Here is an 18069-nt window from a genome sequence, read left to right as displayed (position 1 = left end):
TCGGAAGAATGAAACCAGCCAAAACTAAAACCACAACAGCTGGGGACCTACCGTTACTGGATCTAAGCAATGGGCTTTGGTCAGGTATGTGTTTTGATTTATTTTTTTTTAAGATTTTTATTTATTTATTTGACAGAGATCGCAAGTAGGCAAAGAGGCAGGCAGAAAGAGAGGAGGAAGCAGGCTCCCTGCTGAGCAGAGAGCCCAATGCGGGGCTCGATCCCAGGACCCTGGGATCATGACCCAAGCCGAAGGCAGAGGCTTTAACCCACTGAGCCACCCAGGCACCCCATTGATTTGTTTTTAAAGAACATGGCAATTATACATCTTTTACCTGCTCCCTAAAAGGAACATTTTGATTCTAGTCCACAAGCATTGATTGGGAACTGATTACATGCATAGCCCTGTCCTAAGCCATGGACCAGGGGAAGAAATTCTCCAAACTAAACACTGGAGACAGGATGAGACAAGTATATGAAAGAGGCTAATGGGACAAGCTATCCGAAGAGGGCAGAGATGGGGTTACTATCACTGTGGGTGCTTGGAGAAGTAAAATGTGTAAAGCTTTACTATCAGAAGCATATGATCAAGTCCCCCCCCCAAAAAAAAGAACACATGCACAAAGCAAAAGAATGAGCCATAAAGCAAAAGCATGAAGGTAACTGAACGAATAAACAGAAATATTCAAAGCAGGAGATCTGAGTGGAGGCCACTTGGTGCAGTGAGCGGAGTATGGTTCCCTGGAAGTTTCTGCCCACCTAGAACATCAGAATGTAACCCTATTTGGAAATAAGGTCTTCGCAGATGTGATTAACTTGAAGACCTACTGCGTTAGGGTGAGCCCTAAAGCCTATGATTGGTGTTTTTATAAGAGAAGGAGACAGACACAGAGAAACCCAGGAAGAAAGTGACATGAAGATGAAGAGGGATCAGAAAGACACAGCTACGGGCAAGGAAGGAACACCAAGGACAGCCAACAACCAAAGAGCTGGAAGCAGCAACGGATTCTCAGCTAGAGCCTTCGAGGGGTGGGGGGGAGCACGGCCCTGCTGACACCTTGAGATCAGACTTCTAGTCTCCACAACTGGGAGAGAACAGATTTCTGCTGTTTAAGCCCCCAGCATGGGTAGTTCTCAGGCCACCCCTGAGCAAACTAATCACTCAGCAACAAGAGTCCTTGGAAGAGCCAAAGCGGTGGAAGGCAGCATCCTGACCAGCCTCGCGAACGGGTACGGGACCCAGGGCTTTTTTCCTGCTGTTCCTTACATCAGAGCAGAAGCGAGGCTCCTGGTGTGCTCTCCGCAGGCTACGGAAGAAGGTCTGTTCTCCACTGATGAAGTTAGTCAGCAGCAAGGGGACTGCTCCGTAGATGAGCCTCAAGCGGGGCTGGAAAGGGAAGGAATGCCACCTAAACATGAAGCTTCACAGAGAGCACCATCAGAGACAAAAAGGATGGGTCACCTCTGGCTTCCAGGCGGAGCCACTGGAACTTTAGGGAGGGAGCGCGACAGACACCAGCCAGCAACTTGACTCGGTGCGCTCCACAGCTGAGTTGCACCATGTATTATGCAGAAGCTGGCGGTCCTCTCCGCCCTGATTTGCATGCCGAAGCCGTCTTTAAACACCCCTGTCCCTTCAGGGTGCTTGGCAGCAGCAGTGTCTGATAAGTAGAGCAAGAAGGTGATCTTAACTACCCTGCTGGGCTAATCAGGTACCAGCCAGGACTGAGCAGAGAACCTCTCTGCAAGTGGGTCCTCTTTCATCTAGATCTGTATTTTCATAGCACGTTCTGAATGCATAATGCACTTTGATTTCTCCCTTCCTCTCTTCCCTACTTTCCCTCTCCTTCTCTTTCTCAATTTTGACATAAAGCTTTTTTTTTTCCTAGGGTGCCTGGTTGGATCAGTTGGTTAAGCGACTAACTTCGGCTCAGGTCATGATCCCAGGATGCTGGGATCGAGTCCCACATCTGGCTCCCTGCTGTGCAGGGAGTCTGCTTCTCCCTCTGCCTCTCTCTTTCTCTCTCTCTCGAATAAATAAATAAAACCTTAAAAAAAAAAGTTTTCCTTCTTCTTGTTTTCTCTTTATTACCAAGTGATCTAGGAAAATATTCTCATTGTGAAAGACCTGAGTAAAATATGACTATATAATAAAATATAACCAATATCATATAATAAATATAACATGTGTCCTCACCTCCCTCTACCCTACTCTCTTCTCCTGAGGTAACCAGTTAGTACACATCTTTGCAGCCCTTCTCTGCACTTATATGTTCATCTAAAATAATCTATTTTCATATATATGGATCATCCAATATGTAGAAGTTTTACTTGCTTTCTTAACTCCAAGATATAGCTAATAAATCTTTCAGTGTCAGTACTATAGGTCTGCCTTGTTCCTTTTAATGACTGTATGTATCTCACATAATTTATTTAACCTTGCCAGAATTCTAGGCTTTTTATTTCTTCCAATTCTCAGTGTTATAAGCAATGATGTAATATATACCTTGCATAATATAAACCTATGCCTGGATAAATTTCACTTTCACTAGAATCATAGAGATGAGCTTGTTGGATCGAGACACAGGCATTTTTTAAAAACACATCTAGGGGCACCTGGGGGGCTCAGTGGGTTAAGCCTCTGCCTTTGGCTCAGGTCATGATCTCAGGGTCCTGGGATCGAGTCCCAAATCGGGCTCTCTGCTCAGCAGGGAGCCTGCTTCTGCCTCTCTGCCTGTCAAATAAATAAATAAAATCTTTAAAAAAAAACACATCTAAACTAATACTTCTGATGTACACTTTAAGTATCCTAGACACTTTCTCTGAATTCACCACTTAGTCTCATAAATTCTGATGTTGAATATTGTTAAATCATTCTAAACTAACCCATGGAGCATATCGTTGCACAGTGCAAAATTAAAAGTCGAGAATCTCATATCTAAAGTAGGTTATCCTACATGGAAAAAGTTAAAACTAATTAAGATAAATCCAAATGAGCTATGGCTGATAGCTTTAGAGAGAATTTCAATTTCAATTCAACAAAAATGCAATCAAATCATTTAAATACAACTTTTATATTACCTTCCAGCTACTTTTCTAAGCACTTCAACAAAAATGCAAGAACTAAAAAGAATCCCAAGGTTAAATTATCATCCTTGCGTTACCATTCTTCACTTATTACACCCAGCACAGACCACCTGTCCTTAGCATGTGAACGGACACAGGCATTTTTAGTTTAGAACAATATGGCCAAATTTCCCTCCCAAATGGCTTTACCAATTTACGGGCCACCTCACCAGAGCGGTTGCTCTCATCCTCGTTAGTTTCACAGTATCAACATTAACCATTTTCTCAGTGTAACAAAAAACACCTTGTTTTAATTTACATTTTCCTTGTCACTAATGATATTGAGCATCTGTTTATGAGTTTACTGGCCATTTAGTTTTATTCCTTCTATGGGTCTTTTCACATTTTTTACTGAGTTGTTTAGCCTTGGGTTTATACCATCACACTTTATACATTCTGCATATTTAATACTTGTTACATATTTGCCAAATGTTCTTCCATTATTTATGATGTTTGTGTTTTAATTTATTTATAATTTGTTTTATACTCATTCATTCAACAAATATTGACTGAAAATCTACTCTGTGCAGTGAGCACACCAAATAGTCTGGTACCTGAGTTCAATTGTTGCATAAATATGTATTTTGCTTTGTTACTTCTGTTTATATTTTCCTTAGGAAGCCTTGTTTGATTCCATAATTATAAAAAATAGTCCTAAATGTGTACCTAAAACTTCTATAGATTATTAAATATATTGGGCTTTTTAAATCATCTGGAATTAACCACATATATGCTGTGAGGTAGGTCTTTAGCTTTTTTTTTTTCTTTTTCCAAGTGGAAAGGCAATACAAAAGATCATGACTTTAATCTTTCTATCTCTGATATGAAATATAATCTTTATCATAACCCATATTCTCACAAATAATGAGTCAACTGGAGGTGGAGGTGCTTTGTGTTCTGTTTCTTTTCCTATTCCTGTGTGTATCTTAATTACTATATGTGTCTATCACGAGGACTCCATTATTATAGCTCATATGCCTTGATTTGCTACCTAATAAAACGAGGACCCTACCCTATCATTGTTCTTTTTCACATATCTACTGGCAATTCTAGAGCATTTTCTTTTGCACATGAGCCTTAGACTCATTTTGCTAAATGCCATAAAGAATCTCACTGATGTTTTGATTTGAAAATTATTTGAATGTATATATTAACTCGCAAAGAATTGACTTTAACAATATTAAATGGAAACATAAAAAGTCTCCACTTATTGAACTCCTTTTTTATCTACTCTATAGTAACTCCATAGTGAAATTTAATAGTTTTATTTATAAATTTTTTGCACATTTCTTGTTATATTTGAGAAATTTGTTTCTATTTGTTATTGCTATTGTAGGTAATAGGCCTTTCTCCCATCACCTTCCAGAAATAGTTGCTTCTTGTGTATAAGGATTGTTTGAGGATATTAATCTTGCACCTAAGGATAAAAGCCATTATTAACTGTAGGTCAGGGGTGGGGAAGGAAGGCAAGTAGAGAGCTTGGAGAGACCCAGGGAGGACAAAACCACTTTTAAAATACTATCTGTAGCTATGAGAAGGCATCAGCAGCCCTCAGTACTCCAGCCTGGCTAAACAGAGAAATCCTGGAGTAGTTCAGGAAAGTACTATTAGGACTTTGGAGAACACAGAAGAAATGTCCCCACATTGTGTCTAAATAGAGAAGGAGCCTTACATAAGGTACAGAAGTTTTCCCAAGACTGAAGCAGGGCACAGATGAGGTTGAGCATCTACCTGTCCCAGTGGTAAATACAGAAGCAATAACAGCCAACAAGTAAAAGACAGCTGGAATGGGGACAACCACGGGGCACAGGCTGAAGACCTGTGGGGCAAGACCAGGACCAGGAGCAGAGGTCTCAGCAGCACGTGCCAGTCTACCCTGAAAAGTCAAGTGGGGCAGTGACATCCAGAGAGGACAGAGTGGGGAAAGATGTCAGCAACCAAAAGCCAAGTCATCTCAGACCAGCCAGGGGAAAACACAGAGGACCAGGCATGAGAGATGTCATCCTTGCTGCCATGATGGTTCGTAAGCAACCCCTGCCTCCTGAGGCCATTCTGGGAATGGAGGAGGAGAAGCTCTTGGTGTGGGAAAAATACCCCAATATAGAAGCATGCACTTTCAAGTGATCACATTTAAACAATGAATTCACTGAGTAATTTCCTGAAAGAGATCAAATTCTAAACTGGCAGATCTTGAGTTACCCTGAAGTGGCAAGATTGAACTTTTTGCCCCCAGAGGAAAGAAGCTCACAGAAAACTGAATTCAGTCATGGGGAAATAATGTCACATTTATGCATATCTGAGTCATAATGTGTAACTTTTTTAAACCTCTATGCTAATATAGTTTGTGTGGTTACACAGACCCTGCAAGACATGAAATGTTTGTTCTTCTGATGTATGGCACTTCGTGTAGGCACACTAAGCTACATTCCACAGTTACAGGAACAAGGCTAAAAGCTATAGGTTATAAGAAAGAATATTCACTACTCCCACAAGGCAAACAAAGACTCTGAAAATCAAGTATCCAAAATATGTAATTCATTTAGCAGCTTTGTTTGCAGACAACCTACCATCTGAACACTCCAAAGAGGAAAAGATCAAAGCTCAGTCCACATTTTTGCCTACAGACATGCAATGATGAAATAGGAGAATGAGGAAGATAGGCCCCCCTCAACACTGCCTACATCATATAGCCTATTTGCATTTGGATCTAGTTGACAAGGAAGGATAAAAAGTTTGATTTGAATTTTCCAATTTCAGGAAGTATTGACTAACTGTAGTCCATTCCACCTCTCCTACTGAATGCAGCTATAAAACCTGGACAGAATGTGTGCAGCAATTTAAGGACTTTGGAAAGTAAATAGAAAAAGTGGGAAAGGAAGTAATTCACAAGACCACTGAACTGATGTTGGGTTCTCCACGTTTTTTCCTCTGGTATCCCCTGGTCAGAACTCAGAGATACTGGGAGGGCATCACCATGGACAGGGAAAGCTCCAGGAGAAATTCCTACTTAAAGCAAACTGGGTTCTAGAGTAACAGAGTGAGAGCAAATGGAGTAGAGATTTTCTTACCTGCAAGTTTAACCTATTTTTTTTGATAATCACAAACTACTCAAGTAATGTATTTCATATTGGGTGAGTTTGGTAATTCATGGTTTTTGAGAAATGAGTCCATTTCGTCTAAGCTGTCAAACTTACATACCTACAGTTGTTCTGTGGGGTTTGTAGTGATAGCCTCTTTCATTCCTGACATTGGTAATTTGTGTTTTCTTTTTTCTTTATCAGTTTTGCTAGAGATTCAACACTTTCTTGATATTTTCAAAGACCAACTTTCATTATTTAACAATTTTCTTTATTACGTATTGATAAACATAGCAGCACAGCTGAACCTCAGAGTTACAAAGGCTGATTTAAAAAATCAGTCTCGGGACACGTGGGTGGCTCAGTGGGTTAAGTCTCTGCCTTCAGTTCAGGTCATGATCTCAGGGTCCTGGGATCGAGCCCCACATCGGGCTCTCTGCTCAGCGGGGAGCCTGCTTCTCTTTCTCCCTTTTCTTGCCTCTCTGCCTACTTGTGATCTCTCTCTCTTTAAAAAAATTTTTTAAAAAATCAGTCTCAAAAGATTACTTTCTATATCATTCCATCTATAGGACATTCTCAAAGGACACAAACTATACTCACAGAATAAATCAGAGGTTGCTAGGGGTGGGGATACATGACTACAAAAGGGAACACAAGGGAGGTTTGTGGGTGATGGACTTATTCACTACCCTGATTTGTATAACTGGAGGTTATACAAACCTCCACAAATTTATAGAACTATACATCAAATTTATTCTGTGTTCATTTAAAAACTAAAATTTAAGTTCAGAGGAGAAATAAGACTTTGGTTTAAGAAATTTTTAAGCTTTAGAATGTATACTCAGAGGTGCCTGAGTGGTTCATTCGACTGAACTTTTGACTCTTGATTTTGGCTCAGGTTATGATCTCGAGGTAATGAGATCAAGTCCTGACACTGGGCTCCATGCTAAGCACAGAGTCTGCTTGAGATGCTCTCTTTCCCTCTCCCTCTGCCCCTTTCCCCCACTCACCTGCACTCTCTAAATAAAATCTTTTTAAAAATAAAATAGAATGTATACTCAATTAAGTAACTAATTAATTATTCTCTCAAATATCTCTCTTCCTTAATACAGTTTAAGTCACCGTAAAAATAAGTTTGATTCTACCAATTTTCAACAAGATTTGGAGGAAACAGTCACATAACGTTATTGGGGTAAGCTACTATAAGGTCTTTAAATGGATATTTATCACTAAGAAAACATAAAACATATACCTTTTGATCCAGCAATTTAATTTCTAAAAGAATTTTCTAATACGGATGGATTTGCAAACATTCAAGAAAGTACATACATGCATGTTTATTACAGCATAATGCCTAACTGCAAATTACTAGAAAATATTTTGATGTCTGTTATATATTCCCATAAATATCAGAAAGTCATTTTTAAAATGAAGTCAGTCAGGGTGCCTGGGTGGCTTAGTCAGTGGGGAGTCTGCCTTTTGGCTCAGGTCGTAATCCTGGAGTTTCAGGATCTAGCCCCATGTCAGGCTCCCCGCTCAGTGGGGAGTTTCTCCTTCTCCCTCTACTCCTCCCCAGCACTTGTTCTCTCTCACTCACTCTCTTTCTCAAATAAGAAAATAAATAAAATCTTTTAAAAAAATAATAAAACTTTAAAAATAAATAAAATGAAGTCAGGCACTGATATTTTAAAAATCTCTAAAACTATTAATAAGGTGAAAATAGTATATAGAGATTGATCTCATTTCTGTTTATAAAAAATCATATGTGTGACTAGGGAACTTATATATACATGAGAAATCCCAGAAGGTGGGCATTAACACATTATGTGTTAATTAAAAAATCCCAGGAGGATATATAAAATACTGTTAACAGTTATTTCTTTGGAATGGGCTTGGAGATCTGGGGGTGGGGGGAAGAGAAAGGAAATGGTTTGGGTTTTCATTTTAAATTCTTCTAAACTAAGGAAAGTCATGGACATTATCTTAAGCTTGTTTTAATACATGAGGTTTGATTGTCTATGTGAGGTAATGGATGTTAATTAATCTTACTGTAATCATTTTGCAATATATACATATATTAAATCATTAGGTTACATATCTTAAACTTACACAATGTTACATGTCAATTATATATTATTAAAAAGGGAAAATCTTTAAATAACAAGTAAAATTAAAAGGAACTACCTTTAAAAATCCTAATAAGGGGCTCCTGAGTGGCTCAGTGGGATAAAACCTCTGCCTTCGGCTCAGGTCATGATCCCAGAGACCTGGGATCGAGACCCACATTGGGCTCCTTCCTCAGCGGGGAGGCTGCTTCCCCTTCTCTCTCTCTGCCTGCCTCTCTGCCTACTTGTGATTTCTGTCTGTCAAATAAATAAATAAAATCTTTATAAAAATCCTAATAAGATAATAATGTCCTTGTAGAGAGTTTGTTAACCAGGGCAGCTGATCTTCAGTCAACTCTGGAAAATACCATTCCTGAGAACACCTATAGTCAAAGAGATCTTAAAAGGGTCAGGTCAAAGAACCTGAAAGTCTGCCATCTAACCATTCCTCCAAGATATTTTGCCCTCATTGCTTACCCAAAGACAATCAAAGGATCAAAGTTATACACATACCCAAGAAGAAAGCTGCCTGAAGTTCTGCAACCAGATCCTTTTGATAGATTCCTGGATGAGTCCCAGGAGTTGAACCCAGTTTCTCTGGGTTAATACTATACAAGTTCTCACTTAAAATTTTTTTGCATCTATGGTGAAATTAACAGGGTATACATAAGAATACAGAAATTCTTGATACTAAAAGACACCATCATCAACAAAACTAGGATTGTGATCATGAGACGATTACATGATTTCTTATTTAGTAACGTCCTCAAAAATACAACATCAGACTGGGTGATAGATAAGACCTTTACCAGTTCCTAGAATCAGTGAGTCACCTGGTCTGGTTTCAAAATTGAATTTCACAGAGTTCTTCTTTCCTGATTCAGATTTCGTTTGTTATTAGACTGACACTGGCCAGCAATCAAATGTCAATCCTTAAAACATTTTTACCAAACATTATAAATTTTCAATTGGTTGTTCAGATTTACTTAGCATGGAGACAAAGCTCTTAAGCAGCCAATTTTTACAAATTAAAAGTTGTTTCTTCTACATACAAATGGCTAACAGACACATGAAAAAATGTTCATCATCATTAGCCACCAGGGAGATTCAAATCAAAACCACACTGAGATGCCACCTTACTCCAGTTAGAATGGCCAAAATCAACAAGACAGTAAACAACAAGTGTTGGAGAGGATGTGCAGACAAGGGAACCCTCTTCCACTATTGGTAGGAATGCAAGTTGGTACAGCCACTTTGGACAACAGTGTGGAGATTCCTTAAGAAATTAAAAATAGAGCTTCCCTATGCCCCTGCAATTGCACTACTGAATATTTACCCCAAAGACACAGATATAGTGAAAAGAAGGGCCATCTGTACCCCAATGTTCATAAAAGCAATGCCACATTCACCAAACTGTGGAAAGAGTCAAGATGCCCTTCAACAGATGAATGGATAAAGAAGATATGGTCCATATATACAATGGAGAATTAGGCCTCCATCAGAAAGGATGAATACCCAACTTTCATATCGACATGGATGGGACTGGTAGAGATTATGCTGAGTGAAATAAGTCAAGCAGAGAGAGTCAATTATCATATGGTTTCACTCACTTGAGGACCATAAGGAATAACATGGAGGAGATTGGGAAAAGGAGAGAAATGAGATGGGGGAAATCAGAGGGAGAGAAGAACCATAAAAGACTGGACTCCGGGAAACAAACTGAGGCTTTTGGAGGAGAGGGGCATGGGGGAATGGGTGAGCCTGGTGGTGGGTAGTAAGGAGGGCACGTATTACATGGAGCACTGGGTATGGTGCATAAACAATGAATCTTGGAACACTGAAGAAATAAAATAAAAATTTTTTAAAAAGTTGTTTCTTCTACTAAGTGTTGAAAGACATCTGACTTTAGAGATTTACATTTTTTACTTATGTTTATATATTTTTGTAAAATAATTTATTAAAAATTTTAGTGCCATATATTACAGCATGCACAAAATAATATAATGAATCGTATGTTCCCATTACCTAGAGTCAGTAATTATTAAACTTGCTGCCAAACTTTCTCGACTATGGACTCTGAAAAACAATTTGAGGGTTTTGAAGGGGCGGGGGGTGGGAGGTCGGGGTACCAGGTGGTGGGTATTATAGAGGGCACGGTTTGCATGGAGCACTGGGTGTGGTGCAAAAATAATGAATACTGTTATGCTGAAAATAAATAAAAAATAAATTTAAAAAAAACTTTCTCGATTTATCCACATCCCTTACATTTTTAAATATGCTGGAATCCTATAAAAGAAATTTCTGACATCATGCTATTTAACTCTAAATACTTCACTACATGTTGCTAACAATTCAGATTATTTTTAATTTTATTTTTTCAGTGTTCCAAGATTCATTGTTTATACGCCACACCCAGTGTTCTATGTACTATGTGCCCTCCTTAATACCCACCACCAGGGCCATCCATCCCTCCACTCCCTCCCTTCCAAAACCCTCCCTTTGTTTATCAGAGTCCACAGTCTAATGTGTGTAGCCTAAGGAAAATATTGCATGCATTTAAGAATCAAAGCTGAAGAATCGTTTACTATAAATAAGCTTACTGGAAAATTGTCTAAACATTTTAAAACACATAAACAAAAATATCAAAACTTAGGAGCTAAGGGATAAAAGCTAAGCATCAGTAATTTTTTAAAGAATTTTTTCATTTTTCAGAGAGAGAGAGAGCACACACACATACTCGGAGAGAGGCAAAGGTAGAGGGAGAGAATCTCAAACAGATTCCCCACTGAGTAAGGTGCTCCACATGGGCTCCATCCCAGGACCTTAACATCATGACCTGGGCAGAAATCAAGAGTCAGACAATTAAGTTAGCCACCCAGATGCCCCAGCCATTTTTTTTCAGACACACTAATTCATTCTTATTATCCCTCATCTCATTCTATATACAGCTTCTTTTTTTTTTCCAATTTATTTATTTTCAGAAAAACAGTATTCATTATTTTTGCACCACACCCAGTGCTCCATGCAATCCGTGCCCTCTATAATACCCACCACCTGGTACCCCAACCTCCCACCCCACTGCCACTTCAAACCCCTCAGATTGTTTTTCAGAGTCCATAGTCTCTCATGGTTCACCTCCCCTTCCAATTTACCCAAAAGCACATACCCTCCCCAATGTCCATAACCCTACCCCCCTTCTCCCAACCCCCCTCCCCCCAGCAACCCACAGTTTGTTTCGTGAGATTAAGAGTCACTTAGGGTTTGTCTCCCTCCCTATCCCTATCTTGTTTCATGGATTCTTCTCCTACCCACTTAAGCCACCATGTTGCATCACCACTTCCTCATATCAGAGAGATCATATGATAGTTGTCTTTCTCCGCTTGACTTATTTCGCTAAGCATGATACGCTCTAATTCCATCCATGTTGTCGCAAATGGCAAGATTTCGTTTCTTTTGATGGCTTCATAGTATTCCATTGTGTATATATACCACATCTTCTTTATCCATTCATCTGTTGATGGACATCTAGGTTCTTTCCATAGTTTGGCTATTGTGGACATTGCTGCTATAAACATTCGGGTGCACGTGCCCCTTTGGATCACTACGTTTGTATCTTTAGGGTAAATTCCCAGTAGTGCAATTGCTGGGTCATATGGCAGTCCTATTTTCAACATTTTGAGGAACCTCCATGCTGTTTTCCAGAGTGGCTGCACCAGCTTGCATTCCCACCAACAGTGTAGGAGAGTTCCCCTTTCTCCGCATCCTCGCCAGCATCTGTCATTTCCTGACTTGTTGATTTTAGCCATTCTGACTGGTGTGAGGTGATATCTCATTGTGGTTTTGATTTGTATTTCCCTGATGCCGAGTGATATGGAGCACTTTTTCATGTGTCTGTTGGCCATCTGGATGTCTTCTTTGCAGAAACGTCTGTTCATGTCCTCTGCCCATTTCTTGATTGGATTATTTGTTCTTTTATATAGAGCTTCTTGATACCTCTGTCCTCCTATTTCTTCTTGGATGCTTGTTCCAAATCTATTCCAGCTGTACCCCAACAGACTGACCTCTTGGGATGTTGCAAGCACACTGCTGATCCCGTTTTCAACTCATACACCTTTCCTGTCAGCTTCCTGCTACAGCCACGGCTCCCAGCAGCCATGGGCATCAGCCTTCCCCAGAACAACCCGGCTCTCTTTCCTGCACTGATCAGACAGAGTTTGTTCCATAGAGATGGGGGAGGAAAGGAAGAGAAATGGGAAGGGACGAAGGGAAGGAAAAATGAGTGGGTAGGTAACAGGAGGGAGAAAAAGGAGGGTTAAGGAATAGATGTATTGGTTGCTAGTTTGCCATCCATGTTCAGTTTCTTTCTTCTCCCACTTAAAAGCCCTGCCCAGAATAATTTCTTTATATTTGAAAAAGGAAAGAATCCCTTGAATAATGATAAGTGACATAATATGCGCTAAACTGATTTCCGATGAGAAACTGATTTATCGCCTACATTTCAGAGCCCTGGGAAAGTTGACGTGGAGGGATAAATGGGTTTCAGGGCAGACAATGAATTTCTGAAGTACATTTCAGAAGCCCTCCTCCAAATCATAAATAAAAGCAGGCTGACTACAGCCTAGCATGGATGACTGAGAAAAAATACCATGCCATCCAGGACCCAGTCAACACCCTCCTCACAATGGCCAAAGTGGATGGCCAGATGTTCTAGAAAGAAGTTTCCCAAGGCGACTTCCCCAAGAGGTCATCAATTAAAAAAAAAAAAAAAAAAGGCAGTTCAGAGCATGAGTGCTTGAAAACAATTACTCAGGGGAAAGAAATTATTGTAGGGAGTTTGAAGAACAGAAAAGAATAAACCAATCTTCAGTAAAGTTAGTGGCAAGAATTTAGTTTCAAAATACACCTGCTTTTCTCATCCCCACAGGACTGCACCTCCCACCCTGAAATGCTTACTAGCAACCCCCACAATCCAAAGGAACCAGAAAGCTGATAGTTATGTTTAACAGATACTTAATCATCTAAGTCCAATGCTCCTGTTCGAATATGAACTATGAAGGTAAGGTGATGGGAAGAGTGACTACAGGGAAGGTGAAGGCCAGCAAAGAAGAGAAGTCACACAGCACCCAATGGAAGAGAGAAGCCCCCACCCACAGATCTTCAACTCCAGCCATTTCTTCCCCAGGAGGAGAAATTTTGTAGAGGAACAGAACCTATCTTTGGACACTTCATAACAAAAGTGAAACCAAAGATTGACACTTACATTTCATTTGCTTGGAGATGGACTTGTTAGGTTCAAGCCAGTGCTAAGGAGAAAAAAAAAGCAGAGATTATGGGTCAAATGGCTGAACCATACGATGCATACTTAATACCTAAGAGAAATTTAATATAGTCTTTTCCCGAAGTACAGTCTTGGTTCCTGTAGGTATTTCCTCAAGGCTCCACCTTCTGAAGATCAGCACAAAAAATCCCATAATGAAAATACAAAAGGCAAGGACATAAATTACAGAGAATTAACACTTTGAGGAGTATTTGAGTCCTACTAAGAGAGAGGAACTAGGGACAGAACATACTCTTGAACAGGATATTCTTGTGGCTCTAATGGACCCCAGGTGATGGAGCTCCATTGCTCTGGGCAAGCCACAGATGGCTAAAGACTCGGACATCCATGACCTCAAAGAGTCACAGTCCAAGACAGCTTCAGCACCCGATTCCCCTGCCAGGTAACCCCTGTTCGGTCAAGGCAGCATTAGCCCCATCAAACAAAAGCAATTCTTTCTTCATGGTAGGGGGGTGCAAGTTATAAATACCTTACTTCAGAGGCCTGTGATTACCCAGAAGAAAAACCAGCTCTATCCCAAAGCAAAGAAGCCCAGAGACCTGGGTATCTCAGAATGGTGTTAGGGACAGGCATTTTAAGAAGATACATGCTGATCCCAGCAGCCAGCTCGCTCCCTACCTTGTGTGGCAGTCACTCCAACTTGTTGAGAGCCATGCAGCTTTTGTTATCCCTAACTATGATGTCTCCGGAGCCACTTAGGGCATGTCAGGAAGCATTGTTCTACACACTTGCAATTTAGAAAGATACTAGGAGCACCACTGGTATCCATCAGGAGGTCGGAGAGCCCTCACTTACCGGGCACCTCTCACACTCAATACTAGAGAGGAAAGGAGGACACTTACCATCTGTTGAGGCTTACACCCCATTTGTGTCAACCAGCTAAGTCTCAGAGTTCTGTAACATCCCTGCCATTTGGTATAAACGCATAACCATAAAGCCTAAGAAAAGAGTTGGCCTATGTTGAGTGCTTCCTAAATGCCAGGTGTTATGCGAAGCATTTCCCCAGGCCATCACTACTGCCCCATTTACAGAGGAGAAACCAGGAGGCTCAGGACATTAGACAACCAGCCTAAGGTCCCCCAGAGATTAAGTGGTGGAACCAGTATGCGGTGGGATTCCACAACACAGGCCCTTCACCTTGGCCATGCGGCCTCGCCACAGATCAGTCTGCTCTAAAACCTATTGTTCTCGACTAACATTCCTTCTTTCCCTAGGAGCTGGAAAAAAAAAAAAAAAATGAGTGGTCAAATCATGAGTTTCCAGCCCAGGGTGTCAGATCTCTGCAGTCTTCCAGAACAAGACTAGGGATCTTTTCGCTATGTCAACCCCAGGACAAGCTGGACAGAAAACCACACATTTACCTCTGTTGTACTACATGAACTAACATGGCGAGTTTCTTTGCTTCTGATTGAAATTAGGTCTGTTCATTTTGAGAGCCTGGTTTTTCTCCTTTTTCTCATTTTTTAGTTGTGGTAACACACACAACATCCAATTCACCATTCTAACCCTTTTTAAATGTACAGTTCGGTGGTATTAAATGCATTCATAATGGTGTGCCACCATCACCCCATTCATCTCCAGCACACTCTGACCCTATAAAACTGAAACTGTAGCCCTAATAAACAGTCATTCTGCAGGCCCCTTTCTCCAGGCCCTTGGAAACCATCATTCTACTTTTGGTTATCTCCTTCTAGTCAGAAGCGATGTCTGGCATTTACACAGTTATCATTGAACAGTGGAAAAACCTATTGACTGGGCCACTTACTGGCTGTATAAGCACGTACAAAAGGTTTAAACTTGCTTTCAATTTCTGCAACTGTCATATGGGCATAGCGATAGTACCCACTCTGCATGGTTGCTGCAAGGATTTTAGAAGTTAATAAAAAAATTAATAAACATGAGACACTTAGACTGTGCATGGCATGTGAAAAATATTGATAAATGCTTGTTTGCTGATGCTGTTGTTACTTAAGAAGTACAGTTTAATTAGTAGACCATATCCCATGGAGGAGCATAATAGACGGGGCCTCTGATGATCAAATTACTTTTCTAGCAATTAATAGGGTAATTTAGAACTAAGGCAAGAAGACAAAGACCAATTGAAATCAATACATACTGCTAGTGTCTCACGGAGGAGAATCACTAGTCATTTGGCCAACAAAGTCTGAAATGTGTTTTCCAAATTCTCCTTGTTTGGCATCCTTTGAACTCCTTAACCTTTCTCTGCCTAACTTCAACCTGCCTTTCCTCCCCTCTCTGCCTCCCAGGAGGACAGGTACATTTCATTTTATACACCAATACCAGTTAGTTGGCGGCAGTCTCCCAGGGGTGTGAAGAAGGATCCAAGTCTCAGTGAGAATGAGTGCCATGATGGAGATCGGCCAGGTTTGCCATGGAGGGGCAGGGAACATGAAAGGTATGTCTACAAGGTATTTGCCATCTGTGCCCTAAATAAGTTATTTTATCTAAATGAGTGGCCTCCTCATTGTCCTATGAGATACACCCCGCAGTTTCTGATGGGTTCTGACCTTCCTCCTCTTCTTGGCCTATTCACACCCTACCCTTGCCCCTCAAACCTTGTCTATCTGAATCACCTCCATCTACAGTGTGACCACTACATACTTTTCCACCAGGACAACTATTCTTCTGCTGTGGGATAGTCATGGGGTATAGAGTCCAAGAAAAATAAGCCAGCATGAATCATGTTTCAAGGGATTATAATAAATCATTTCTTCAGAGAGTGTCAAGCTCAGTTGGTGAGCAGTTATTAAAATTTAAAACCCTGACTGGCCTATGACCCAACAATTCCCTTATTCCCCAAATTACCCACGTGAACACAGAGGAACACAACAAGGATTCTCCCTGCAAGATTAGATTAAATTATAAAACATTAGACTATTAATGGTCATCATCAGGAAAATGCTAAATAATCTATCATCTGTTCATATGCTAGAGGATTCTTCAGTGTACTATAGGAGGTAGATCTTGACGGGTAACATGGTTAGATCTCTAGAACACACGGTGTGATGAAAAAAGTGAACTGCAAAATCTGTAACTATGGTCACAGTTCCCAAATCATGCACTGAAGCACTCCAGGGAAAAGAGCCATCCCAGACATCTATCAGACACCCACTGTGCAAACTGTAAGCTCAAGGAAGTTCCCAGCTCTAACATTAGATCATGCTAGATTCCTTTTGATGTCATACTTTTTGCAACACGGGGTTTTTAGTGGTTGCTGTGATGAAAAGCAAGTATCACGTGAAAAGAGGTATGCAAGGCCATGAGTACAGCAGTATCTGATCCGGTCCTAGAGTCTGAGAAGCCGTGAGCCACCCAGCAGATGCACGCCTCCCATTCCCAGGTAACTGTGGTTAAGAATGAGCTGGAAATACTATTTTCAGGTAGGCCATGGTTTAAATGGCCGCTAAGCTGTTAGAACATAAATACTAAGTTTGTTATCCCTCTTATTAGATAGGGCACCATGAAATCATTACTTTTGACCTAAGGCATCATGAAATAATTACTAAGACACCAAGAGAGCCATACATCACAGAGTTTGGGAACCTCTGAGCTAGCATATCTTATAATTAATGTGTTTTCTTTAAGTAAAAAGTACAAACCACTACCCTGTATTTTCAAAGAATACATAATAGGCATCTAAATGTATTTTTATAGATCTGAAATGATAGTCAATAAACACATAATATGGAGAAAACAGGAATTTAGGGGTGTTGCTCAAAGGAAACACTGTTTTATCTGCAATATTTTAATTTACACTTTTTACATGTATTCAAGCGTTACATGAGTAATTAAAAATCAATTTCTTAAAAAAGTTTAAGTTCTACTCAGAGGATAAAGGTGGACTTTTATGTAATTTAGACTCAAGATGAAGAATTTTCTACATAACAGGCAGATGCCAAGTCCAGCTAAGTCCCCAGCTTTGGCACTGCGGTCCAACACAGGAGCCAAGATTCCTGCGTTCCAGTCCTGGTTCTGCCATTTACTAGTGATGGGACCTCCAGCGTGTTGCTTCCTCTGTTTCCCCTCTTACAGCATCACTGTGGGGTTTAAGTAGCTTAACGGATTCAAGTCGTCTTTAGAACAGAGCTTAGAGCCTAGTTAAAGCTCAGCAAACACCAGCTGTTCCCATCTTCTTTGCATTCACTCAGACACTCCCAAGGTGATGCAATGGCCCCTCCTCGTGAGCCCACCTCCGTCCCTCTCTTCCTCTCACACTCCCATCCCATCTGCCTTCTGCTCCACACGAAAGGTAAACCTCCTCCCTTTTTTCCTCCTTCCTTTTAGAGTTGGGCAATGAATTCAAGTGTGGACGACACCAACAACTCCTGCTGTTACTATATGTACAGATGGATTACACTCCTGTGAGAAAGAAACAACCATGAGGCTATGTGCTTGGTAATTAG

General features: G+C 40.5%; 1 protein-coding gene across 3 annotated transcripts in view; it reads right to left on the bottom strand.

Moving 5' to 3' along the window:
* The window catches only part of FRMD3 (FERM domain containing 3), a 318301-nt gene that overhangs the window by 141247 nt on the left and 158985 nt on the right, over positions 1 to 18069 (bottom strand). For all 3 annotated transcript variants that reach the window (XM_044265819.1, XM_044265820.1, XM_044265821.1), the window contains exon 3: positions 13568 to 13610. In XM_044265819.1, coding sequence (XP_044121754.1) covers positions 13568 to 13610 — 43 coding nt within the window. The remainder of the gene's footprint in view (positions 1 to 13567; positions 13611 to 18069) is intronic.

This window comes from Neovison vison, chromosome 9 (genome assembly GCF_020171115.1).
Source record: "Neovison vison isolate M4711 chromosome 9, ASM_NN_V1, whole genome shotgun sequence".
NCBI lineage: Eukaryota > Metazoa > Chordata > Mammalia > Carnivora > Mustelidae > Neogale > Neogale vison.
Note: the sequence above shows the minus strand (reverse complement) of the source record. Positions and strands in the feature narration are given on the sequence as shown.